General features: G+C 35.7%; 1 protein-coding gene across 9 annotated transcripts in view; it reads left to right on the top strand.

The window, feature by feature from the left end:
- The window catches only part of ELF2 (E74 like ETS transcription factor 2), a 94,172-nt gene that overhangs the window by 19,038 nt on the left and 48,081 nt on the right, over positions 1–27,053 (top strand). For all 9 annotated transcript variants that reach the window (XM_060654148.3, XM_060654145.3, XM_060654143.3 and 6 more), the window contains exons 2-4: positions 9,997–10,084; positions 11,474–11,713; positions 22,540–22,705. In XM_060654148.3, the coding sequence (XP_060510131.1) occupies positions 11,642–11,713; positions 22,540–22,705 (238 nt within the window). In that variant the 5' untranslated portion in view covers positions 9,997–10,084; positions 11,474–11,641. The remainder of the gene's footprint in view (positions 1–9,996; positions 10,085–11,473; positions 11,714–22,539; positions 22,706–27,053) is intronic.

The following is a 27,053-nucleotide window of genomic DNA, read 5'->3' as shown; positions in this document are numbered from 1 at the left end:
TGTTGAACATCTGCTTTCCTCCTAGGCGTCTAGAATTTGAGTATACCTGAGGTAGAGGGTGCCCATGTGAGCAACCCTCAATAAAACTTTGGGTGCTGAGTCTCTGATGGGCTTCTCTGGACAGAAACATTGCGTATGTACATTGGTGTATTTAGTATATCCATGAATACAACTATATGCTGAGATATGTGAGACTCCTGATATACCTCTGCAAGAGTAAAAGAAATTCTCTGCAGAATCTAAAGATTTGTGTTTTAACCTCTGGGGATGAAGTGTATTTACCTTTGCTTGGTGATTAGAGTCCTAGGTACAATGGAAGAGATGATATTTAGTCCTTCAAATAAAAATAAGCATGCATTTGTTCATAACATCCATGCATTATGCATCCTATAGGCCCATATTTACCCATGTTCCAGGCCCTGAGGAGGGAGCTGTAAACCTTACTTAGCATAATTAGGTAACCTTGTAAATAGTTTAGGCCTCAAAGTGAGAGTAGGTGTACTTTTTCCCCTAGTTGCATCTGCAGGCAGCTTATTGATTGATTTATAAAATTTTATTTTTAAATAACCTCTACACCCAGCATGGGGTTCAAATTTATAACCCTGAGATCAAGAGTCACATGCTCCACCTGCTGAGCCAGCCAGGTGCCCTTGCAGGGGCCTTATTATTTAGCATTACGAAAATGTTTATACTTTGGTTCCAGGTTCTTTTACTTGAAATATGGGTAAACTTGAATCAGCATATAAGGCTTATATCTGAGAATCTTTGTTTGCTGATAATTCAGAATTCCAGGCCAACATTTCTTTCTAAAAACAAACTCAACCCTGAAGAGAGCAAAGTAGAAAAAATTTCTAATGCTGTCACTTTCTCCCTAAGGCCTATAGAATTTATATGAGAGGATTTATGAGTTAAAGAATTCATCTTCCTGCCCTCCCCCCCGCCCCCACTTTTTTGGAAAAGAGAAAAAAAAAATCTATCTACTTATGTAGACAAGATATGTGTAACATCCACTTAACGTGTTTTAAGCCTTTTAATTAGCCCATGTTATAAGCCAATTAAGAAAGTAGATAGAAAAATCTCCCATGGTGGGGTGGGAAAGATGCTCTGTGATTCTTTCATAGTTTTAGTAAAACAAAACCAAAAATACTTGTATAATCATAAGGCAGAAAAACTTAAGATTCTGGAGCCCTACTACTTAGGTTGATATTGTGACTCACTTGCCTCTTGCTTGACCTTGGATAAGTTATTTGAATTTCCTCATGTCTCAAGTCTTCCCCAATATAAAATGGGACTGATAATACCTGTTTTGTAGGATTGTATCGATTAAATCAATTGATAATATAATGAATTTAAAATAATGCCTGGCATGATGTAAGTGCTTTATGAATGTTACCTGTAATTATCCCATTATTGTTTGGAAAATGAAGGAAAAAATACCCTAAACTAAGCTAGTTGTTGACTTTCGTCCAGGATAAATTCACTTTAATGGATTCATATCCTATCAAATCAGAATATTAAAAAGATTCTTGTATAAGGCAGTTTTATTTCCTTTTTAAATCATGAAAGTGCAGAAGTTGGCTAAGGTTTTAGAATTATTTGCACTAAGTTAGGATCGCAGTTGCTAGGCTGGCAATTTGTCCCTCCTTAAAAAAGGAAAATTCCTTTTTTGCTTTCTGGAATAGAACCTAACTAGATTTTAGGCTTTCTTTGCACAAAGCCCGACGCGGGGCTCGAACTCACGAACCGTGAGATCATGACCTTAGCCGAAGTTGGAGGCTTAACTGACTGAGCCACGCAGGTGCCCCTGAAACAAGTCTTTTAAGACTTTTATGTATCTCTTTTTGATATACAAGGGGCTATTGTGACCAGACTTGAGACTTTTCAAACATCTGAGCAAAGTCAGGACATAAGCCATGACTTTGATTGTTACTTTTTCCCTAACTAAACGTCCTAGTACCTGTCCTTTTTTCTGGTTCTTACTTGATTTGGAAATTGGCTAAACACATTTATTCCCACAATTTACTATTTCTTACAAATAGTTCATGAAGTAAATCTGGGAGTGAATAGTCATATAAGTTTAAGGTTATTGATAAATAATCAGATCTTTGTTGCTTATCTTCAGCCTCAAGATAGGTTGGATTGTAAAAGGTGCTTCCTTCGTATACTTATTCTGACCCTTATTATTGCTGCCCTAGAATTTGAGCATTATGCAAAATGGTAGCAGATTAGGAGGATAATAATATTAAAGGAGTGTAGCTAGGCAGCAATATCATTTTTATTTCCAGTGGTGACTGTAGGCAGCTAAGTCAGGTTGATTTTGTCTTGTCTCTTTACTCACCAATTCTTTAAATAACTGTGAAGCTTGATTATTCAGAGTATGTTTATTTTTTTTATTAAGATATCTGTATTCAGAGTGGTTTTAGATGATACTTCTCTGTTAGAGTTTAATCATCATAAAATAGGTTGAACAAGTTAACATTAATTAGGTTATGTCCAGGAATCTGGCCATTGTAATTATTTTGTTGAAGAAACCAACAAAACATGCTTGTAAGAAAAGCATCAAAATATCTTATATGGAATTTAGATGAAGTCACAGATTATCGAAATTCACTCCTTATCTATATATCATTCATATATAGTTCACATGAGAATCTATAAGATTAAGAACATGTGTCTTAATTGGATAACAATGTCAGGGCCATGAGTAAATGAGGATGTTAAGATACTGTTATCCATGGTGTGGGACTCTTGAAATGCAAAACTGCTTTTATGGTTGGCAAGTTATTTCACTGGGTTTTTCAATTAGCGTCTTCCGTGTGTTTTTTCTTCTGTAAAATGAGCACTAAGATCTCTTCCAGATTAAAAGGGCTTTTCTGCAATTTCTTTTATCCTATAAATTTCTAACATCCAATTTTAAATATCTGGATCTATCACCTTGCCCTAAAGTAGGTCCCATGACATGAACTGTTGCTGCCAAAATTATTTCTGGTTCTGACTTACGGGCCCGAATATTTCTAAACTGTATACTCCTTAGACTTAGTTCCCTCCAAATGATCTCATTCCCATTTTCACAAGGGAATCTTTTTAAAAGATTCATTAGTTTATTTTTTATCCCTTTATTTTTAAGAGTTTGTTTGTTTTTGAGTAATCTCTATACCCAACATGGTGCTCAAACTCGCAACCCCAAGGCCAAGAGTTGCATGCTCTTCCAACTGAGCCACGCAGGTGCCTCTACTTTTTATCCCTTTAAAATGTTGTACTAAGAAAAAAAAAATGCTGTACTATTTTTTTGTTTTGTTTTTTAAAGTTAATTTCTTTATTTTAAGAGAGAGAGCAAGCCAAGGAGGGGCAGAGAGAGAGGGTAAGAGAGAATTGCAAGTAGGTTCCCCACTTTCAGAGCAGAGTCTGACACGGGGTTCAGACTCAGGAACTGTGAGATCATAACCTGAGCCAAAACCAAGAGTTGGATACTCAACTGACTGAGCCACCCAGGCGCCCCCTAATTTTTGTTTTAACAAATTATAAAAATGAACATCCCCGTTTTGCGTGAGGAACAATTAGGTTTTAGGAATTATCATCTATTCTGCTACTGCTTTATTCTTACGTGAAGCTTTAGCAATGTGATTCAGTTCTGACAGATTCTACAAAGACATAATAATAAATTGACATTCAATGTTCATAGTGTGCCAGACACTATATGTAAAGAATGAAAATATGGGCACCTGGGTTGCTCAGTGGGTTAAGCCTCTGACTCTTAATTTCAGCTCAGGTCATGATCTCAGGGTTTGTGAGTTTGAGCCCTGCACTGTGCTTGGGATTCTCTCTCTTCTCTCTCTCTGCCCCTCTTCCCGCTCACATGTATGCTCATGCACACTCACTCTCCTTCTCTCTCAAAGTAAATAAATAAACTGGGGCGCCTGGGTGGCTCAGTCGGTTGAGCGTCCGACTTCAGCTCAGGTCGCGATCTCACGCACCGTGAGTTCGAGTCCCGCGTGGGGCTCTGGGCTGATGGCTCAGCGCCTGGAGCCTGCTTCCAGTTCTGTGTCTCCCTCTCTCTCTGCCCCTCCCCCGTTCATGCTCTGTCACTCTCTGTCTCAAAAATAAATAAACGTTAAAAAAAAAAAGTAAATAAATAAACATTAAAAAAAAAAGCAATTAGATCAGAAGCAATTAACATAACCTGTTAAAATGAAAAAAAGAGCATTTGCCAGAGGATTAGTAAATATTTTTTCAAATTGCATGACATATTTAAAGGGAACCAGTTGAGTTTTTCACACTTTGGATGGGAAACTAATAAAATTAATATGGTTTTAAACCCCCTTCCTTGGACCCCAGTTATATAAAATCATATGAATCATAGTCCTTGATTCACGATATACTTAAATAATTAGCCCAAGCATAACTTTTTGTTTATGAAACACACAAGAATCCATAATTCAACATGAAAACTGGAACCTTAACAAGAATTCACATCACATTTACTCATGTGTATATTAATGTAGATTGTATAAAAATCTTTAATAGAATTTTTAAAGTTTATTTATTTTGAGAGAGAATGAGAGTGAGAGTGTGAGTGGGGGAGGGGCAGAGAGAGAGGGAAAGAGAGAATCCCAAGCAGGATCCATGCTGTCAGCCCAGAGCTTGACAGGGGCTTGATCTCCTGAACCATGAGATCATGTCCTGAGCCAAAACCCCGAGTGGGACGCTCAACCAACTGAGCCACCCAGGCGCCCCTAAAGGCCATCTTTATATCTGTTTTTGTAAATTGTATATTTATGTGTTTTCTTTATTTTTTCTTTGTTTTTTTGGTCCTTTATTCCTCTATTTTAAGCATTCTTTGTATATTAGTTATACTAGCCTGTTGTAATATAATATCCTATTTCTAATATTATAGTTGTAGTGTTCCTTGTTTTTGTACTTTATATGAAGTCATACACTTAAACAATTTTTTGATGAGAGTGTGATTTGTACTCTAAGGAACTAAATTATAGTTTGAGCAGAGATTTCCTGAGTGATACTTAAATTTTTATCATTTTTCACAGTTTCTTTTCAATCCTGAGACTAGCATTTATTATTCAAAGTTCTTTCTCTTCTTATTGCTGTGCCAATATCTATCTGGCTTAAAGTATCAGAGCAAATGGTGGTTCCTTTCTGAAGTCTCTCCAGAACTCTCCAAGGTTGACTTGGATTTTTTTTTTTTTTTTTTTTTTTTTTTTTTTTTATGTTTCCACTATACTTTGTAGTTTCTTTAATGGCATTTACGTGATTGTAATTGTTTCTGTATTATTGAAAGAACTGGTGTAGTAAGAGATAAGAAAGAGGTTACTGAGTTGTGGGGAAAAAGTTGTCCTTGAGGGATAGGTGGAATTTGAATAACCAAAGAAGAGGACCTTCCTGGTAAGAGAAGAGCACTAGCAGAGGGATAGGGATGGGGATGAGCATGGTATGTGAACAGTGAAGATACTTGTTTCATTGGAACGTGTTTGTTTATTCTTGTATTCATCACATCTTTACTGTGTATCTACTGTATGAAAGGCCCTGGTTAGGTGATATAAACCACAGATTTTTAAAACTTGTTACTTCGGGGGAAAGTAGTTCCAAGTAAGACTAGGAAGGTAAAGAGGAGCAGGGTTTTAGAGGGCACTGAGACAAAGGCATAGGTGTTGGGCTTGATACAGTTGATAGGAGGTGGCAAGTGAAGGATCTACTGGAAGCTGTTATTTCCCTGATGTTTTTGTGAAGGAGGCACATGGTGTGGACGGGGAAGGAGAGTCCTAGAAAATGATATTGAGCCTATCATGATTTCATGTGTATGTGGAATTTAAGAAACAAAACAGATAAACATAGGGGAAGAGAAGGAAACATAAGGTAAAAAGAGAGAGGGAGGTAGACCGTAAGAGAATCTTAAATACAGAGAACAAACTGGGGGTTGCTGGAGGGGTGTTGGGTGGGGGGATGGGCTAAATGAGTGATGGGCATTAAGGAAGGCACTTGTTGGGATGAGCACTGGGTGTTATATGTAAGTGATGAATCACTAAATTTACTCCTGGAACCATTATTACACTATATGTTAACTAACTTGGATTTAAATAATATTTAAAAATTAAAAAAAAATGATATTGAGCCTGAGGGGATGAGGGTACTTACAACTTGAGACCTGTACGACAGCTAGGAATTGGCCAGATGGGCAAGCAAAAGGAAGGATGTTCACAGAAAGAGAGAAAAGAATATAGAGAACTATAAACAATTGTGGTTTAAGGTTAGATAAAGGGAGAAATGGAAGATGAGACTGGACAAGTGAGTGTGGATTAGATTTGTGATTTTCATACCTGAGCATATCAGAATGAACATTTCATAACTTCTGAGAAATAGACCTATACCCCTTGCTTGTTCCTATTAAATTAGGATGTTTCCAAAGAAGCTGAGAGTTTCTCCCGTGATGAGAAACTATTGAAGAATTTTGAGAGGGGCTTAACATTATTCCATCTTGGATCATCCTGATATTGCAGTAGATGGAGTTGAAGGGTGGGAAAATTAGAGATGAGGAGGCAAATTCTGAGGCCATTAAAACAATACAGAGAAATGATAATAAGACCTCAGCTGTGGCAGAGGATATGAGATTATAGAAATGGGGTGAAGAGTGAGAAACTATGAAAGTGTCGATGGAACTCTGTTTTTCAGGAACTCTGAACTTCAGGCACTCTTCATGTTAGATTGTTTGTGTGGGCGTTAGGGTAGCTTACTTAGCTAAGCACAGTTTCCTCTGTCAGGAAAACGTGTTTAGTTTGGGACATGTACTTCTCCTGCTGCACTTTTCCCTATCCCATTTAATGGCTATTCCTGTGTACTCTGACTGCTATCTTTGGATTCATTCTTGATTCTTTATCTCACATCCACATCCAAATTGCTATTAAATCTTGTCCATTTACCTTTAGAATATATCCAACAGTTGGCCACTTTTCACTCTCTCCAGAACCTACCACTTTGGTCCTAACCACTATCATTTCTCACCTAAGTATTATAGTAGCTTCCTAACTGATCTCCCTGTTTCTGCCCTTGTCCCCTTGTCTGTTCTCAACCCAGCTTCTTTTTTTTTTTTTAATTTTCTTTTTTCTTTTTTAAAATTTACATCCAAATTAGTTAGCATATCGTGCAAGAATGATTTCAGGAGTAGATTTCTTAGTGCCCCTTACCCATTTATCCCATCCCTCCTCCCACAACCCCTCCCGTAACCCTCAGTTTGTTCTCCATATTTATGAGTCTCTTCTGTTTTGTCCCCCTCCCTGTTTTTATATTATTTTTGTTTCCCTTCCCTTATGTTCATCTGTTTTGCCTCTTAAAGTCCTCATATGAACAAAGTCATATGATTTTTGTCTTTCTCTGACTAATTTCACTTAGCATAATATCCTCCAGTTCCATCCATGTAGTTGCAAATGGCAATCAACCCAGCTTCTTAATGATTCTTGTAATAATCAAGTCATCTCTCTGTATAAAACTCTCCTTCTCCCTGGAGTAAAAGTCACAGTCCTCAAAGAGGGCCTACATAGCCCCCTCCCCTTAACTCTCTATCATCTTCTGTTCTTTCTTCCTCTTGCTCATTTCACTCCAGCCATATTGGCCTCCTTGAACTAGTGAGGCATACTCCGCCCTGAAGATACTGCATTTCCCTTTCCTTCAACTACAGGACTCTTCCCCCAGTCATTGTCACAGCTTACTTCCTACTTTCAGGTCTTTATTCATGTCAGTTTTCTAGTGAATTGTTTTTTGACCACCTAACTTGGAATTATAGTTCTCTTCCCTGCTGAATATTCTTTCTCTTTGGTTCATTTGTCTCCTTAGCCTTTATCACTATCTATGTGCATGCTAAACATATTTTGTTTATTTTCATCTTTTCCTGCTGGAATTTAAGACCCATAAGAATGAGGACTTTTCCTTTATTCACCGCTACACCTCTAACCCTGAAAACTGATAATATAATAGGTGCTCAGTATTTACTGAATGACTGGATCAATTAATGGAGTGCCTGGGATATCCTGGAACAGATGCTTACTGTTTATTTACACCCTACTTAATTTCACAAAGAAGTAGAGGCAAGGAAGTGTCTAGTAGACAAACTGGAGCCCATAAAATAGTTTAGATTGGAAGAGGGATTTTCGTGAAGTCATAGCAGTATATGAGGTAGTAAGAAAGAGTATAAAGAATCAGAAGAAAATTAGGGATGAGATCCTGAAAACACCTCCACGTAAGGGCTGACCAGAGAAGTAACACTGTTGTTTGACTTCACAAAGCAGGAACCCTGTTCCAGGCCCTGTGCTTTAGAGGTCCAAATCTAGCCTTTGTCCAGCTATAACCCTTCTGGTAGAATGAGGATTTGGTGGGCAGGGGTGGGGGAGGGGGAACGCGCAAGGGAACTAGTCCATCTGGTACCCATTTCTAGATTAAGCTCTGAGTATTTGAACCCCAGAATTCCCTGCCCATGTGGCCCTTCAGAAGCTTCTTTCCTGATTCTCTCCTCTCTTGACTGAACACATGTATGGGGTTCTTTAGGCCCAAGGGATGACCAAGCTGCAGCTGTTTGCAGGCATGTGGCCAGAATTTGGACATGTGGGATGGGATGTCTACATGTGTGTGTATGTATATATGTATGTGTACATGTATACATATATATATACATATATGTATACACACATATATATACATATATATGTATGTGTACATATATATATGTATATATATGTGTGTGTATATATATATGTATATGTATATATGTGTATATATATATATGAATGAGTGATTCCCATGCTCCTGTAGAACTTCAGGGAGAATTCCAAATCAGAATTCCAAATCAACCTTTTAGGTTGTTATAGAAGTATTTATGTAAATATAGGAGGATAGAATAATAATTTACCAGCTTGTTAGCTTGATTTATAACTTTAAAATATTTAGGCATGTGGACTATAGGCTTCCATTTGTACTCTTGCTCCGAGCCCCTTGAAAATTAGGGGTGGGCCTACAGAAGGGAATTGAAAAAGAGTAGCTAGAGAGGGAGAAGATAAATTCCAGATGGAGTTTCAAGGATGGAATGATCAATAGTATCAAATACTTCAGAGACATTAAGTCCTATGAAAACAGAAATGTATCCATTGGATTTGAATGACGATTAGAGTTTAGAGTAAAACTTTCAGTTGGTGGTGATGGATGCCAAACCTCCATAAAAGGAGGAATACCTGAGGAATTAGGAAGTAGAGACAGAAGATAGATGTTTTTTTCTAGAACCGTCTCTGAGAAAAGAAGGAACTAGAATAGTAGGTGGAGGGGTATGCAGAGTCATGGAGGAGGACTTTTCTATGTTTAAGATGAAAGAGTCTTACAGATGTTTAGATATTGAGGGAAAGGACCCAAAGTTAAGTAAGAGAAGGTTAAGGAAAAGGAGGGAATAATCGATGGAGCAAGGCCTAACATCTAGTGCATAGGTCCAGAGATTAGCCTTTGAAGGGAAGAGGGCTATTTGAGAAGGCTTGGGTTGTTTGGAAGTGTATGCAAGCTAAATTTGGAGGGTGAGAGAACAGGAAAGTGACTTATTAGGCAATATGATATATCATTAGTGTTGTTTTACAGTAGTTTTCTGGGTTAGTCTTTTTAAACTTGATTTTAAACTCCTGGGCATCAAGGGTTATACCTGCAGCCATGTGTTAAAATCCTATTGGTTTATTGAAATATAGCCCATAATATGAGGCATAGGCCACACATGTTGGATCTGTCATTATTCAGTAATTTGACACTTTAGTGGTGAATTAAAATTTTAAGTTTGATATACACTTTTGATTCTCAATAGCCTAGAAATAACTTCTTTATTATGTCCATTATATAATGTGTGTTATCAGGATTTGCAGATGGTTTGTTGTAATAAGTACATATTGTCTGAATCATACCTGTTTTGAGCAAAATATTTTTAAATAGAATTATATTAATACTGTCTTTTTTCCCCCCAAATAGTAGTTCCAAAGAACTGCTGGTTTGTATTTTAGCTCTTGCCAAGTTGTGAAAATAGTGAAGGATGCTTAGACTACTTAACATTCAAATTGTAAGTAAACTTTATTTCTGCCAATATTACCTATATGTTAAGAAAAAAGAAATTGAAAATAGTTGTTACCTTATATGATAATAATGAGCTTTAGTGTGATGTATACTGTGGATTTTTACTAATTTTTGTTAAGATACATATATGTCCTATCCCATTTTCTGTTGATAAGATCAAAAAGAATACTCATAGTCCTGAGTGAATCTTAGGAGGTAGGGTGAAATTTTTTTCCAGGTATTTCTTTTATTGTATAAATTTATAGAAATTCTTTATTATTTTATTTCCATATCTGTATGGTAGCAGTAGTCAAAAATTAATGTAGGACATAATATTAATGGAATGATTTATTAGAAATATATGTTCATTTCTCTTTAAATATGCTTAATTTCTCTGAATTATTTAATTGTTATGTGAAAAAATTCTTTAAGAAGTAAATCTTACAAGGTGCCTGGGTGGTTCAGTTGGTTAAGCATCAGACTCTTGATCTCAGCTCAGGTCTTGATTTTAGGGTCTTGAGTTTGAGCCCTGCGTTGGGCTTCACCTGGGCATGGAGTCTACTTAAAAAAAAAAAAAAAAGCTTTAATTTAACATACATAAAATCAAGTAAAATATAAGCTTTTAGAAATAATCTAAAGCATAAATCTGGATGATATATATATTGACAGTCATCTCTACTAGGGGAAAAAAAGCTTGGATTATGTGTCCTTGAAACCATTTGCTATATTGAATATTTAACCAGTAGCAAAAAAAAATATTGATGAAAGAATGATAGAATGATAAAGTAATACTAAAGGCATTATAAGTGATTTACTACTTTATTTTTAAACTATTTGAAAGTATAAACAACTCAAATTAATCTGTTTTTAGTCCTAGTATTCAAAATGTGAACACAGAATAAGATTGCTACGATAAGCAAAAGACAAGTCTAATTATATTATTTAGGTAAATAAACCAAATGAGCCAAAGAAGAAGAATGAAATATTTGCAAACCAGTAAATCTTTTAATTTGTTAAACAGGAATATAATTTTACTTTATTTTGTATATTTTGTTACCAACGCATAAAAGGTTTTAAAAATGTCTACTAAAATATTTCAGGAATAAAAGTACATCTTCATAAAAGGAGAAAGTTATAACATTTTCTCTCTTAAAATAAGAAACAAATATCATAAGGTCATCCATGTGCAATAGCTTGGTTGTAATAGATTGCTTATGAGCTTGACATTTCTGAGAAGTAGAATGCTCATTACTGCCCTCTTTTGACACAGGGCTGTATAAGCCAAGTTCCTTTTTCTTAGTTTACAAAAATGTCAAAGATCAGATTGTAAAATAGGTTGTGCTTTATATCCTTCCTGTATATTTTTAATAATTTTTCAAATTCTTCCTCTTTTTAGGCTCTCTGGTTAATCATCTTTAGAAGACTGGATTTCTGGATATCTACTTCACTCCATGTTTATTGACTTTTAAAACATGATAATGCAAATCTATAACATTGGCAATCATCCATGAACCTTTACATTATATTGGTTAATAGCGTTTGAAGCTTCCTCAGGGAATAAACAATGACATCAGCAGTGGTTGACAGTGGAGGTTCTGTTTTGGAGCTTTCCAGCAATGGAGTAGAAAATCAAGAGGTTAGGCATCCAATGTATATTACATTTCTGTTTTGTTCATAGAAATCAATACGTGAAATAATTTTGAAATTAATGGGAAACAGGTATTTGAGGGTATAAATGTACAATGCATGAAACTGTACATGTATGTGTCATGTGCCCTTATATAATTTAGGTAATAGAAGGTTGAGATAATTACTGCCAGGCTCACCTCAGTTGTTGGAACATGCATATATTGGAATGAACTGTGAGGAAGAAATTGAAAGGAAGAACACAAAGTATTAGAGATAGCTTTTAATTCCTGATAAAATCCATTGTTTTGGATTACAGAATTTATAGATATATAATGTACCTAAATACATAAATTAAATTCATCTTAAATTAGAATTTTGTATTTCCTTTAGTTGTCATCTTTGCTTCCTTTGTTATTCTATCATTTCTAATTCAGCAGGGGGATCTATTATATTTTAATCCTATATGTATACTTAAGAATTTGGATGATTTGTAAATCAGAAAAGAAAGGTTTTGAAATTTTATACATATAGAACTCTGTAGCATATTTGGTTATTTTCTTGTTATGATAACATTAAAGAATAGGAGATAGGAGTAGAAAAATTACAGTACCAGAAACATATGGACTTCCATGGCCTGGCTTCTGGTCCCACCATTCAGTAAAGACTGAATACTGAAAAGGATCTAAATTATAATTTGTCACAATATTTGGTCAGAGATGAGGTGGACAAATGGAGAGTTGACTGTCTTTAAAAAATCTGTTTTCTCTGTATTCTATGAAAGATATTGCTGTTATTGGTCCTTAGTAGCAGCATAGTGGTGTAGTGATGGGACCAAGAAACAAGTTAGGATATCAGGCTGTGTGTTCTAGAGTCTGCCTCTTTTTCTTGCTTGTTTGTGTCTGTTTAGTCTTCCAAGGTAGCTATGGTTAAATTCAGTGGGAAGGGGATAAAATGAAGGTACTGCTTTTCCTTTGTTCTCAGTGGACTTGGTAACCAGAATGTTCCTGTTATATTTGAATCTAAAACTGGTTCAAAGCCCATTAAGAGAAGCCCCAGCTACAGAACAATCGATGTCTACTTCTTCCTTGAAGATTCACTTTCTGTATGATCACTTCTAGGTGTGATTCACCAAAGAGTTCAGGGACTCGGGGGACTTCCATCCCCTCCACATCACCCAGGCCAACTATTGCTTCTTTTTACAATGCTTTCCCTTTGTTGTATAGTCTTCCTTTGTTATGTTTAACCCTAAGAAGGGAGCCACCAAGAACAATAGGCAGAATATATTTACCTTGTGCTGGTTTGGTATCATTATTATTTGGGAAAAAGAGTACAACAGTTTGTTTCTGGAAGACTCTTTATTTTTCTTCTTTTACATGGAACCCAGGCGTTCATGGCCTGGAGAACTGATTATTATGGAAGAAAGAATCTGATAAGTGAAATCATTTTGCCAAGGCATTACTAATGATTTATGTGGTAGCGTTATGGGTAGTCACAGGCATTTTAGGTAATATGGCACCAGAAAGGGGGAAATTATTCTTGGGGAACTTTTTCTTCAAATTATGCTATGTAGAAACCCACTTACTTTCATTCATTTGTTCCTTCAGCAAATATTAATTGACCACTTACTGCCAATTGTCAAGTACGTTTCTAGGCACTGGGAATAAATTATGTCAGAATGGCTATAAAGAATAAGTCAGGGCTAGATTTTAGTAAACAAAGAGATGTGCTTTGTACTTGGATAGGAGAATGGAAAGAGTCCATATTGTGGAGGATGTCAGTTTCTTCCAGTTAATCTATATATTCCACCTCTATAAAATGTTAGGGCAAGTTTGGGGGGAAATTGATTATATGACCTAAAGATTGTATGGAAGAGTATACATTCAGGAATAGCCAGAGCAGTTTTCTGAAACAGAAATGTAGAACAGGTAAGTCTCATAGAAATGAGAATTAATGCAGGAAAAAATTAAAAGAGGATTTAAATAGAGTTTAAAAAAAATTGTTTTTTGATGTTTATTTATTTTTGAAGGAGAGAGAGAGCGTGAGCATGGGAGGGGAGCAGAGAGAGGGAGACACAGAATCCGAAGCAGGCTCCAGGCTCTGAGCTGTCAGCACAGAGCCTGACGCGGGGCTCAAATCCATAAACCATGGGATCATGACCTGAGCCGAAGTTGGAGGCTTAACCGACTCAGCCACCCAGGAGCCCCTAAATAGAGTTTTTAAAACACAGCAAATACGGTTTTAGAGAGCATCTTCTTTCAGACAAACAAAGTTAGGAGTTCTTCTACTTCAGATTGTGATGGGATAACTGAGACCAGATTTTTAAAAAAAATTTTTTTAAGTTTATTTATTTTTGAGAGAGAGAGAGAGAGACAGAGCATGAGAAGGGGAGAGACAGAGAGAGAGAGAGAGAGATAGAGAGAGAGAGAGATAGAGAGAGAGAGAGAGAGGGAGACACAGAATCTGAAGCAGGTTCCAGGCTGAGCTGTCATCACAGACCCTGATGTGGGGCTTGCACCCATGAAGCATAAGATCATGACCTGAGCTGAAGTCGGATGCTCAACAGACTGAGCTAGTCAGGTGTGCCTATACATCTCAATACTTTTTAAAGGATTGAAATCATACAGAGAAAGCTGTGTGACAAAAGCAGAAATATGTTAGAAATTAACAACAAAATACACTTTCAGAATCCTCAAACATTTGGATATTAAACAGCTCATTTTATATAACTCATGGATTAAAAAGAAATCACAAGAGAAATTAGAGAATATCCTAACTGAATGAAAATGAAAATACAATATATCAAAATTTGAAGGATGCAGCTAAAACAGTGCTTAAAGGTAAATTTATAGTTTCAAATACTTATGTTAGAAAAGTCTAAAATCATTTGAGCTTTCAATAAACTAGAATATGAAGATCAAATTAAATCCAAAGTAGAAGGAAGGAAGTAAAAAAAATAAGTCAGTGAAGTAAAAAGTAGACAAATAGAAATTATCTGCTAGCTGGTCCTTTGAAAAGATTAAGAAAATTGATAAATCTCTCAGTAGACTGCACAAGAAAAAAAACCACAGAAGGCAAAAATTACTAATATAAGGAATGAAAGGGTTGAACAACTTTATGCCAATAAGTTGGCAACTCAGATGAAGTGGACAAAATCCTTGAAAGTCATTCTAAGAGGAATAGAAAATCTGAATAGCACTGTATCTTAAAATAAATTGAATTCCTAGTCAAAATCTTTTCCACAAAGAAACCTCCAGGGCTAAGTGGCATTATTGATGATCTAACAAACATTGAGGAAAGAAATAATACTAATTTTACATAACTCTTTCAGAAAATAGACAAGGTAGCATGTCCTAACTCATTTTGAGGCCAGCATTATCTTGATACCAAGACCAGACAGAGATATGTAGGAAAAGAAATCCTCAAACAATATCCTTCACGGGCATAGGTAAAAACATTCTTGATTAAATACTAGCAATTAAATCCAGTAATGTATAAAAGGGATCATATGACCCAAATAAGGTTTATCCCAGGAAGGTAGGTTTAATCAATGTAATTCATCACAGTAACAAAATAAAAAGAAAAAAATCATTTGATCCTATCAATGACTACAGAAAACCCATTTGCCAAAATTCAACACCTATTTATTATACAAGTTCCCTAAATTAGGAATAAGGGCATCTTCTTCAACCTAATAAGTACATCTGTGAAAAACTCACAGGCAACATCATGTTTAAAGGTGACAAAGGGAATGTTTTCCTTTCAAGGTTGGTAGTAAAGCAAAGATGTCTGCTCTAACCACTTCTGTTCAACATTGCACTGGAAACATTGCTACAGGGTAAGAAAAATAAAAAGACGTATGGATTGGAAAAGAGGTCGTAAAACTATTTCTAAATGATACAATCATGTTTATAGAAATTCCCAAGAAATCTACACAACTGTTAGAACTAACAAATTTAGAACAAGTGACTATGTAAAAATTAGTTGTATTTATATATCTTAGCAAAATAGGAAATTTAGCAAAATAGGAAATTTAAAAAGCAGTACTGTTGAGCAGCATCAAAATGACACAGGGGTATGTTTAATGAAGTAAATAAAAGATGTATATGCAAACACAGCATCTTATGAGAAATGAAAGACCTGAATAAATGAAGAGTTATACCATGTTTATGGATTAGAGAATTTATGTTAAAACAGAGTTGGAGGGCCTACGCACCTGATTTAAAGACTTACCGTGAAGTTCCAGTAATTAAGACAGTGTGGAATTGATATGCCAACAGACATGTAGATCAGTGGAACATAATATAGATCCATCTGAGGCTAATTAATTTTCTTTTTTAAAGTTTATTTTGAGAGAGAAAGCACTCGTGCATGCACACAAGTGCGGGGGGGTGGGGGGGGAGAAGAGAGAATCCCAAGCAGGCTCCATGCTGTCAGCACAGAGCCCAACGCAGAGCTCAATCTCATGACTGTGAGATCATGACCTGAGCCAAAATCAAGAGTTGGACACTTAACCAATTGAGCCACCCAGGCACCCCAAGGCTGATTAATTTTCAGTAATGGTGGTAATGTAATTCGGTGGAGAAAGGATAGTCTTTTAAACAAATAATGGTGGAATAACTGGATATCATATGCAAATGAACTCAGTCCTTTCTCACATCATACATAATGAATAACTCAAAATTGATCATAGAAAATTTTTCAATCTTAAAATAGGCCATGGTTTCTTAGATTGAACACAAAAGCATGACAACACTTTAAAAGAAAAAAAATGATGAATTGAAGTTCATTTAAATTAAAAACTGTTCTTGAAAAAAAATTCCATTAAGAAAATGAAAAGATGAAGCAAAGATTGGAAAAAAACCTTTACAATACATATACTGACAAAGAATTTATATTCAGAATATATAAAATAATAAATTGGAGATAGTCCATTAAAATAGGAAAAAGATTTGGACAGATAATAAAATGAATGGCCAATAAGTGCATATAAAAATGCCCAACGGGGCACCTGGGTGGTTCAGTCGGTTAGCGTCTGACTCTTGGTTTTGGCTCGGGTCACGATCTCCTGGTTTGTGAGTTTGAGCCCTGCATGGGGTTCTGTGCTGATGATGTGAAGCCTGCTTGGGATTTTCTCTCTCTCTGTCTTTCTCTCTGCCCACCAAATAAATCCGTGAACTTTAAAAAATGCCCACTATTACTCACCATCAGGGAAACACAAAACCACAGAGAGATACTACTACATACTTACGCAGAATGGCAAAAATGAGAGGGATACCATGTGTTGGAAAGGATGCAGAGCAGTGGAACTCTCATACACTTATAGTGGGAATGTAAAATAATATAATTTGATAGTCCTTTTAAGATGAAGTGCACAGTTACTGGGTGTTCTGGTAAATTGACTCCTAGGCAAACATGGAATAGAATAGAACAGAAGGGGGGAGGAAGAGCAGGGACAGTAACAGGAATATTATAGCCTAGTTTATGAGTTTATGATAATTTGTGACAGCAGCTCCAAGAAATTAATATACCACCTTTGCAGCCTTATTTCCTACATTACCTCACATAGCTCTTAATTGCTTTGCCCCTAATTCCCAAATGTGAGAGTCTCCATGAGTTTTGTTCATGTTCATTTTGTACCTGAAATTGCCTTCCACATCTGTCCAAATCCTTTTCATCCATTCAGGGCCCAGTTCTAGGAAGTCTTCTGTAGTTCCTCAGTCTGAATCAATTCAATACCTAACAGGGTTGAGGGTTATATTTCAAAGAGTCTTAAAAATCATTGTTTAGTATGTTCAGTTTTCCTTTTAGACAAATGAGGAGTCATGAAAGCTTTTTGTACAAAGAAGTAATACAGATAATTCTGATTGTAGTGTGAAGACATGCCCTCCTCACTCACTGAGTATTTACTCCTTTCTAAACACTGTACTAAGTACTTTGTGGATATTTAATTTTCAAGGGAATTTGAGAGATATAAACATTTATAATCTCTCTTTTTTTGTTAAATATGAAGACACGTGTAGAGAAGAACACAGGGTGAGGGCACAGGGAAAGATGTTAATAATTTGTTCCATTTAAACACGTTAAGCTCAGAGTATTAGCTGATTATTCCTGTAGTGATGTTAAATTGGTAGTTTAAAAGTTGGTTCTGGAGTTCAGAAGGTGCTTGGAGAAGAAGGCAAATATTTAGTAATCATCAGCATAGAGGTGCTGTTTTTAACCATAACAATGGGTGGCATTGCCAGGGAAGGTAATATAGAGTAAAAAGGAAATGCTGAGAACAGAACCTTAGTAGGTTGGCTATATTTCTGACACTGGAGATGGAGGAAGAGTCAAAGGATATACTTAAAAGTAGATTGGTAGAAAGAGAAAAAAAAGATTGAAGAAGCAATTTTTTAAATGAGGGAACTGTGTGTAAGTATATGAGTCTGCAGAAGGATAAAGGAGGATGAAAACTGAAATAGAGTTTAATCCTTACTGACATTTAAGAGAATAGTTTCATTGGAGTGGTAGAATCCAGATTACAAGGTATATGTAGATAATGAGTCAAAGAGTTAGACTATCTTTTGAGAATGTATACAGGTATAAGATGCAACGATCTGGAGTTCACTTGAAAGAAGAGTTGAATTTTTTAAATAAAGATTTTGGCTTTTTTATAGTTAATAAGAAGGAGCCGTTGAAATGTTAAAACTCAGCTAAGGTATACAAGAGAGAAGAGTGGGTCGAGAATCCTAATTGGTGGGGGGAAGAGACTATAGATGGGGGAATTGGCCTTGTCCAGAATTCTACATCTCAAGTATTTCATAGTTTAGAAAATTTGAATTATTTCCTACTGGTAAGATGGAGGTGGAGAGTTCACAGTATAAAATAATTTCAGGTTAATGTTACTATTAAAGATACTATTAGATTTCAGAGGAATGAAAGAAGTTATCAGTCCTTTGGGTTCTGTATAAATAAGGTATTTACTGCTTGGGTCAGTACCAGCTCATATGCCACTTACGATGTTGCTTTCTTAATTTATGAGTGGGGACCTCATCAGTCTTTACCTATCGCATGCTTCTCATTAACATCTATTTTATAGCTAGGTGATGTTGCCTGTAGGTTGTGGTTATAAAGCTGAGCAAGAAGAATGGAGATTCAACTGTTAGTATATCTAATTTGTGGGGAAGGATTTTTTTTTTCTTCACGCATGCAGAGAGGGAGGAAGAGAGGATCCCAAGCAGGGCTCCATGTGCAGTTGGAGCCGGCCAGGGTGCTCAATCCCATAACTGTGAGATCATGACCCCAGCCGAAATCAAAAGTCAGCCACCCAACTGACAGCCACCCACGTGGCCCAAGGATATTTTTTTTTAAGGTTAAAAATGTTTTGCCTTATACAGAGTAGGAAATTCAGTGTTACTGTTCAGCATGTGCTTGCTTGTTTTCCTTTTCTTTTTCTTTTTTTTAATTTTAATTTTTTTTTTTTTTTAATTTAGAGAGAGTGTGTGTGTGTGAGCAGGGGAAAGGGGCAGAGGGAGAGAGAATGTTAAGTAGTCTCCACTCTCAGCCCGATGAAGGGATCCATCCCACGACCCTGGGATCACGACCTGAGCTGAAATCAAGAATCGGAGGCTCAACTGACTGAGCCACCCAGACACCCTTATGCTTTCTTATTTTTAATTTATCATACCTTTGTTTTGTAATTTATTTAAAGGGTTTTTTTTGTGCAGTATTTGATACAATATGAAGACTGCGTTTATATATATGTGTGTACATATGTGTGTGTGTATATATATATATATATATATATACACATATATATTAGTTTAAGAACAACAAAAAGAATAAATATTACCTATGAACCAGGTTAAAAAATAGAAATTACTAGTATTTTACAATATTAACTGTGCCCCTCTCTTACTACCCCAGAGGTGCCATTATCCTGACTTATGGGGTAATATTTCTTTACTTTTCTTTATTGTTTTATTGTTTGTGGATATATTCATAAACAACACGGTGTTTACTTTGAAAATATGAATAATGTCCCAAGCTAACTGAGTTAGGGAAGGATAGCATTACCATAGTTAGATTAAAGCTTCCAGGAAAAGGAGGACTAGTTTGGCATCAAGTTCACTGCATTTCAAGAAGTTCTACTCAGGCAATCAATAAGCAATGTCATGAGTTGGTTCTTGGAAACATAGGGCCATCTTGGTCAGGTTTCAGGCAGTGGTATGACCTGGTGATGCAGGTTTGTTCAGCAGGTATATATATATATATATATACAGTCCCATGGAGAGAATGCTGTTCTTCTTGTTTTGGTTTCTTAACTTTTTGTGGTTTTCTTTCAACACTTGAGAGTAGATCAAAGCAGAACACATCTGGGAGGTGAAAGGAGTGTTCTTAGCTAATCCAGGTAGCAAGGCAAGGTGGAGTGAATAGGTACATCAAAGCAAGCCAGATATCAGATATGAATAAAAACCTGGAATAGGCTTATCTGGACACTCTGTCCTTAGGAACCATGCCAGGGGTTGTCTTGGTGACAGTTTATCGTGCTGTCTCAGGAGTCCTGGTCGTATAATCCAGACTGGTTGCCCTTTAAATCCAGTGTGTAGCTGGCATCCTGGAATCTCTCTTGCCAATCCTCCCAAAGATTACTATTGTCTCTTTCCCATGGTGGGTCTCCTATATTCTGTATCCTAAGTTGTGGTCTTTATTAAAATTTTACTTTTGATGAAATCAAAATTTGCTTCTTGAGAAAGGATGTATGCAAAGTAAATGTTTTGAGATCTTTCATATCTGAGAAAACTCCTTATTTTCTTAAGTTGATTTGACTAGCTAAAGCATTCTAGGTTAGAAATGATGTTCCTTTATAATTTGAAGAAATGGCTCCCTTGTCATTTTCCTTCTAATGTGACTGTTGAGAAGACTGAAGTCTGAATCCATTTCTTTGTATGTGACCTGTATTTTCTCTCTAGAAACTTGCAGAATCTTCCGTTTTATCTCCAGTATTGTGATATTTCACAGTGGTGTGCCTCAGCGTAGGTCTCCCTTAATTTTTTATATTAAATATCTGGTAGGTCCTTTCAAATGGGCAGCTCATATCCTTCAACTCTAGAAAATTTTCTGGAACTCTTTCATTTCTTTCCAATCTGTTTTTTCCCCCCTCCCCTATTTTGTTCTTCTGGAACTTTATTATTCAGATGTTGGACCTCCTGGACTGGTTCTCTAGTATTATTCTATTTTCTCTCCTATTTTTTATAACCTCATCTTTTTTTCTCTGGTTTCTGGAAGACTGCCTCAATTTTATCTTCTAAGCCTCTTTTTTTTTTTTTTTAATTTCAGCTATCATGTTTTTAACTTCTTTTTTTTTTCCTCTTTTTTTTCTTTTAATTTTTTTTAACGTTTATTTATTTTTGAGACAGAGAGAGACAGAGCATGAACAGGGGAGGGGCAGAGAGAGAGGGAGACACAGAATCTGAAACAGGCTCCAGGCTCTGAGCTGTCAGCAGAGAGCCCGACGCGGGGCTCGAACTCACGGACCGTGAGATCATGACCTGAGCCGAAGTCGGACGCTTAACCGACCAAGCCACTCAGGCGCCCCACATGTTTTTAACTTCTAAGAACTCTTTATTTTTAAATGTCTTTATTAAATTGTATTCTGTTCTTGTTATGGATATAATATCCCTGAGGAATAGGACTATAGATGTACGTATGTATGTATGTATGTATGTGTGTATATGTATGTATTCTGTGTTAAAGGCTTTTCTGTAAATTATTAGTAATACTTGACTGTTAGCTTATGATTAAAAGTGGAGGACTAAACAGCTGATTGAACAATCTATTTTGGGGCAGTGCCTCGGTGGCTCAGTTGGTTAAGCCACCGCTCTTGATTTTGGTTCAGGTTATGATCTCATAGTTGTAGGATCAGGCTCCATGTCGGGCTCTGCACTGAGTGTGGAACCTGCTTGGAATTCTCTCTCTCTCTCTTTCTCTTTCTGCCCCTCCCCTGCTTGTGCATGCTCTCTCTCAAAATAAATAAATGTTAAAAAAAAACCCTCTATTTTTGGTACATTATCAATACTAACAAATATGCCTAATATACCTTGAAAATGCTCCTGTTATTCCCTCACCAGAAAGTTAATTCTCCAGTCTTCTGCTGAAATGAGGGCCAGTTGCTTAACATAATGGAGGAGGAACAGGTCTAGGAATCAGAGTGCTTTTCAAACAGCTTTGATGGAATTTTCCTGTTTGAACCCCTCCTCTTTCTGTACCACCTGCTACTCCATTTTCAGGGGTAATGGGTACTGCCTTCTGTGGGTTTTCCAGTGTAAGGTGTGTTGTTTCTCAGCTTCTTTTTGCTGCCAGGTTGATTTGGCTTTCCTGGATCTCCTTAACTACTTCAACTACTTACCCATCCACTTTTAATCTTCTAAGATTTTGTTGCTCTTATCTCTTCTCCTTTGTTGCACTTATCTCTTCTCCTTATGGGTTTGTGTTGAAAAGTCTTTTACTTCGGTTTAGTGGGTTTCATGAGATAGTGCAATTATATGCATGGTTTTAATTTGTCATTTTAATCCTGAAGCCGATTATTTAAAAAGTTTAATCTAAGACTCACTTCCTGAGACTTGAAAAGATTATTAAAGTTCCCTTTTCATCTCTTGTTTTAGTTTTTATGTTCATATTTATATGTAATCCATGAAACTCATTATGTAATATACATAAAACTCATTGTGTAATATGTGAAACTCATTGTGTAATACATGAAACCCCTTGAGACTACGTGAACTCAAGTATTTAGGAGTAAATCCAGAATTTGTGAATAAAAAAGTTGATTGTTTTCTAAATTTTCTCTTGCAGGAAAGTGAAAAGGTTTCTGAGTATCCAGCAGTGATTGTGGAGCCGGTCCCAAGTGCCAGATTAGAGCAGGGCTATGCAGCCCAGGTTCTGGTGTATGATGATGAGACTTACATGATGCACGATGTGGCAGAGGAACAAGAAGTTGAGACCGAGAATGTGGAAACAGGTAGACATCTCACAAAATGTTCATTATTTGTGACTTTCTCATTTTATAAGTGTCAATGTTACTATTGCCAACTGAATGATACATACGAAAGAACCTCTTTTTGCTTAGAAACCAGTGAAACATCTCTTATTTACGGGACTTTAGTATATATATATATATATATATATATATATATATATATAGTATATATATATACACAAAGTCCTACATCACAGTTCTTTGAAGTATAACAGGTCTCATACAATGGACCCTAAGGACAAAATTACAGGCCTGCAATAATAGAATTATCTTTAGCATTTTTTTTTTTTTTTTGAGAGTGTGACTAGTTATTTAGATATAGAAGTCCATAGGCTAGTATATGAGGGTAACTTTTTAATTCAAAAATCTGTAGAGTACTCTCATTTTATAACAGATTCAGAGTTTCTTTGAATCAATATTGGTGGAGCAGTATGATTCCTTTTTTCTTAGGTCAGACGCGTCTTTGTAGCAGTCGGTCAGCATCTTCTTCCCTTTTTGTCTTCTGAGGAATTTTGGTGTTTGAGTCTGTCTGCATTTAATTGGAGATTAATAATATGCAATCCTTGGAAACCTTTTCATTTTTGCCATTGACCATAAAGAGAATAGAGTATTTCACCAGAAAGATGGTATGACTGTTGTGTAATAATAAACGTTAAAATTTATCTTTAGCTCTTAATGGAGAAAAAAATCCTTATACTTGGCTTGCAATTCTCATAAACTTTCTTACATATTTAGATAAATTTCTACAAATGTAGTTACGTCTCATGATTAACATTTTTGAATATTCTGTTGAGGCCCACTAGCACCCCTCAGACCACTAGCTCCTTCTAGCTTAAGGCTGTTCTTCCTCCAGTTTTATTTCTTACTGAGCCGAAGGATTAAAAGTTACCTTGCTCTTCAGAGCAGTGATGGCAACAAGGCCAGCAAACTCCGCTTGAAGTGATAATTCCTTCTCTCAAAATAGGTAGTTCACTTCATACAGGCTTCGTGACCTTGGACTGAAGTGGTACTTGATTTACACAGTAGATAATGCAAGTGGCAGGAAGATACATGTGTGGTTTTTTGAGGGTTTTGGAGAGTTTTCCAGTCTGAAGCGAGACGCATGGGGGCAGAGATGAATTTTCTTCTTGAGAAAAAGAATAGGAAGAACAGCAGGATGATAGTTTGAAGTAGATATTGTAACTGATTTTATTACAGGAGCATAACTAAGCAGAAAACTAATGGCACAAGAAAAAAAGTATGATAGCTTAAGTTGAATGGAAAAAAACAAAAAAAAGAACCTGTTTGAAATTCCTGGAAATTGTTTTGATCAAAAAATAAGGAAGACACACTATCTGCTAACTAATTTGGATGTAAATTTAAAAAATAAAAAATAAAATTAAAAAAATAAGGAAGACTATGATTTTGGTAGCAAATCGGAAACTTTGTAAAATATGAAAACTACAGTGCCAAATTTACATAAGTAGAAAATTATGGATATTTATCACATTAAAATACCACACCAGGTCAGCCAGATCTTATTGGTTGTATAATTGATGATTGCTGCTTCATTAATTTCAATTACTCAGGTAAAAACAATTCCAAATAGGAAGTGGATATAATCTGTTCAAGGGATTTTATTTTCTTAGTCATCTTAAACTCTGAGGGTGATGATAATCATTTATAGGGCAGAGATATGAACAATCGTGATATTGGAAAAGGGAATATACATAGTCTGGGTAAAAGAACATTTATTTTTGTGATATTTTGAAAGCAGTTTTTGACTAGCTGATAATATTTTTTAGATTTTTTTTTCTTCAACATGAAAAGGAAGTATTAGTAAATAACTTGTATTATCCTAAAATAGTCTAAAAGTACCAGAGAAGTTCATCTTAAACATTTTTAATTCTATTCTGGTTCATGTTTCTGTTTTTTTTTTTAAATCTATGCTTGCTCTATTACTTCAAAAAATAAAGAATAGTATCATATAGCTATTTTTGTCTCTCACAGAATAACACAGTAAAACTTAGAATTCATTTATAACTCTTTTAAAGGCAATGCCAAATTGAGACTGAAAACTGCTGGCTCATACATCTTATACATCTATAATTAGAACAATTTAAAACACTCCAATTTATTCATCATAAGGCATGCAGAACTTGAAACTACAACATACTAAGTTATTTGAAAATACTATGGCTCATGGGTTTTTAATGTAACTTTATAAGAATTGTTAATATATATACATTAGTTTAGAATCAGCTAATCCAAACCTAATTTTGTTTTTATTTAAGGAATAAAACGCATTGTTAAAAAGATTTTATTTTTAAGTAATCCCTACACCCAACATGGGGCTCGAACTTAAAACCCTGAGATCAAGAGTCCCATGCTTTACCTACTGAGCCAGCCAGGTGCCCCAATAAAGAATAAAATGCATTTTTTTAAGTTTATTTATTTATTTTGAGAGAGAGAGAAAGAGAGCAGGGGAGGGGCCGAGAGAGAGGAAGAGAGAGAAAGAGAAAGAGACAGAGTCCCAAGCAGGCTCCTCACTGTGAGCACAGAGCCTGACGTTAACCAAGAGATCGTGTGTGACCTGAGCCAAAATCAAGAGTCGGACGCTTAATTGACTGAGCCACCCAGGTGCCCCAAGAATAAAATGCATTTTTAAACAAGTAAAAATCTGAATAAATTTTCATTCTTCTGATACCTAGAACATATACAGATAAATAAAGTTGTTATGACTTATCCTAATGTATGTTTCCTTTTAGGTAGTGGATTAAGATCAGGTTCATTTTGTAGTGCTATAAATTTTTAACTTAAATTCCAGAAATGTGTAGGTTTTGGAGAAGAAGTTGGGAAAAAAGGGAAAGGAATATTTATAAGATGTCTACAGAGGTTTTCATTTGGTGAATTGGTGGAAATGAGATCTGTATAGAATAAGATTTCCTTTTGTACATCTAGGAAATACTTTCTGGAATACTCCTATGTTATAACTTAGGTTATATTCATAATTCATAATTCAATATTCATAATTATTCATATTTATTGACCTGATATAGCAATTCTCTGCATGTGTACATTAAAGTTTTTCTTTTATTGCTATATAACCATATGTATATGTTTATACCAGAAACCATGTTCATGATGAAATCTAGGCAGGAGTACTAAAATTATATAGTGAAGTACAGTTAGCCATCTTAATTATTTTGTGTATAAAATGATTTCTCATTTTGTTAGTAGTAACCATAGGCTATTTTGCTCCACCTTTTTATAGACAAAAAAATTCTACATTTCTCTCACAGAGCTTATGTGCAATAGTAATCCTCTCTTAAATTTTATAGGAAAAGCCAAATATATGTTTTGAGACTTTAAAAATAGGCATATTCATCTAAACCTATAAATTGCCTTTTGATGATAACTGGAGATCAGTAATCATAAGGAGTCTGTGGGGAATAGTAATGAAGTATGAGTGCCGTCTTGAGTCTGGCAGGCTGGAAATACCCTTGCCAGTGGCTGCAGACTCCACTCCACTCCAGTTCTGGGGGCCTGCTAGGTAGACTGATGTGGCACATTGGGGATGGAGAGGGGTCTCTGGGATTCCCTACTGAGATTTGAGGTAGATAGATAGATAGGTAGATAGAGAACACATGAATTTTAAAAGGTTATTACAGATTACCATTTAAAAAGTAACAAGTTTATACCAATACAATCAATAGCAGATAAGTTTTGATAGAAATCTTTTAAGGCTCGGCTGAGAAGATTGAACTGTTTAGGATCTGCTTCTTCATCTTGCACCTTAACTCTGTTTATCCTCTTAACCTTCCACTTTAATTTATGAGAATATATTACAGATACTTTGCATTTCTTACGTGCAAAGGTACTGCTTTCAACATGTTTCTTTCCCTCAAGGGGTTAATCATTTAGTTTTAACATATATAATGTATACTGTATTGGAAATGTAAAGCAGTATAGAATCAATTGGGTGCTGCTTACAAGTTCAAAGAGATTTTCAGAAGAACGTTCAATTTACAGGATTAGGGAATGTTTAGAGAAAGTAAAGAAGGAGGACAGATGGTAGGATTTGGATGGGCAGATAGGAGGTAAGTGAAAGACACTGTAGACTGAGGACAATATAATTAATAATGGGTAGAATATTGAAGTTCAAGGCATGTTTAGAAGATATTGTGAGTAAACGAGACCTTGACAGGAGGTCCCATTAAGAGTTGTGACTATATTATGATTTGAACCCGAGAGTGAGTGATAAGGCTTGTAAGAAGCAGAAAAATTTGGAAGGTTTTGAGTAAAAAGTACTATGTAATTAGTATCTCAGGATCTGATGTTTGTAGAGGAA

Source organism: Panthera onca, chromosome B1 (genome assembly GCF_046562875.1).
Source record: "Panthera onca isolate mPanOnc1 chromosome B1, mPanOnc1 haplotype 2, whole genome shotgun sequence".
Lineage (NCBI taxonomy): Eukaryota > Metazoa > Chordata > Mammalia > Carnivora > Felidae > Panthera > Panthera onca.
This window is presented reverse-complemented; position numbering and strand designations above follow the sequence as displayed.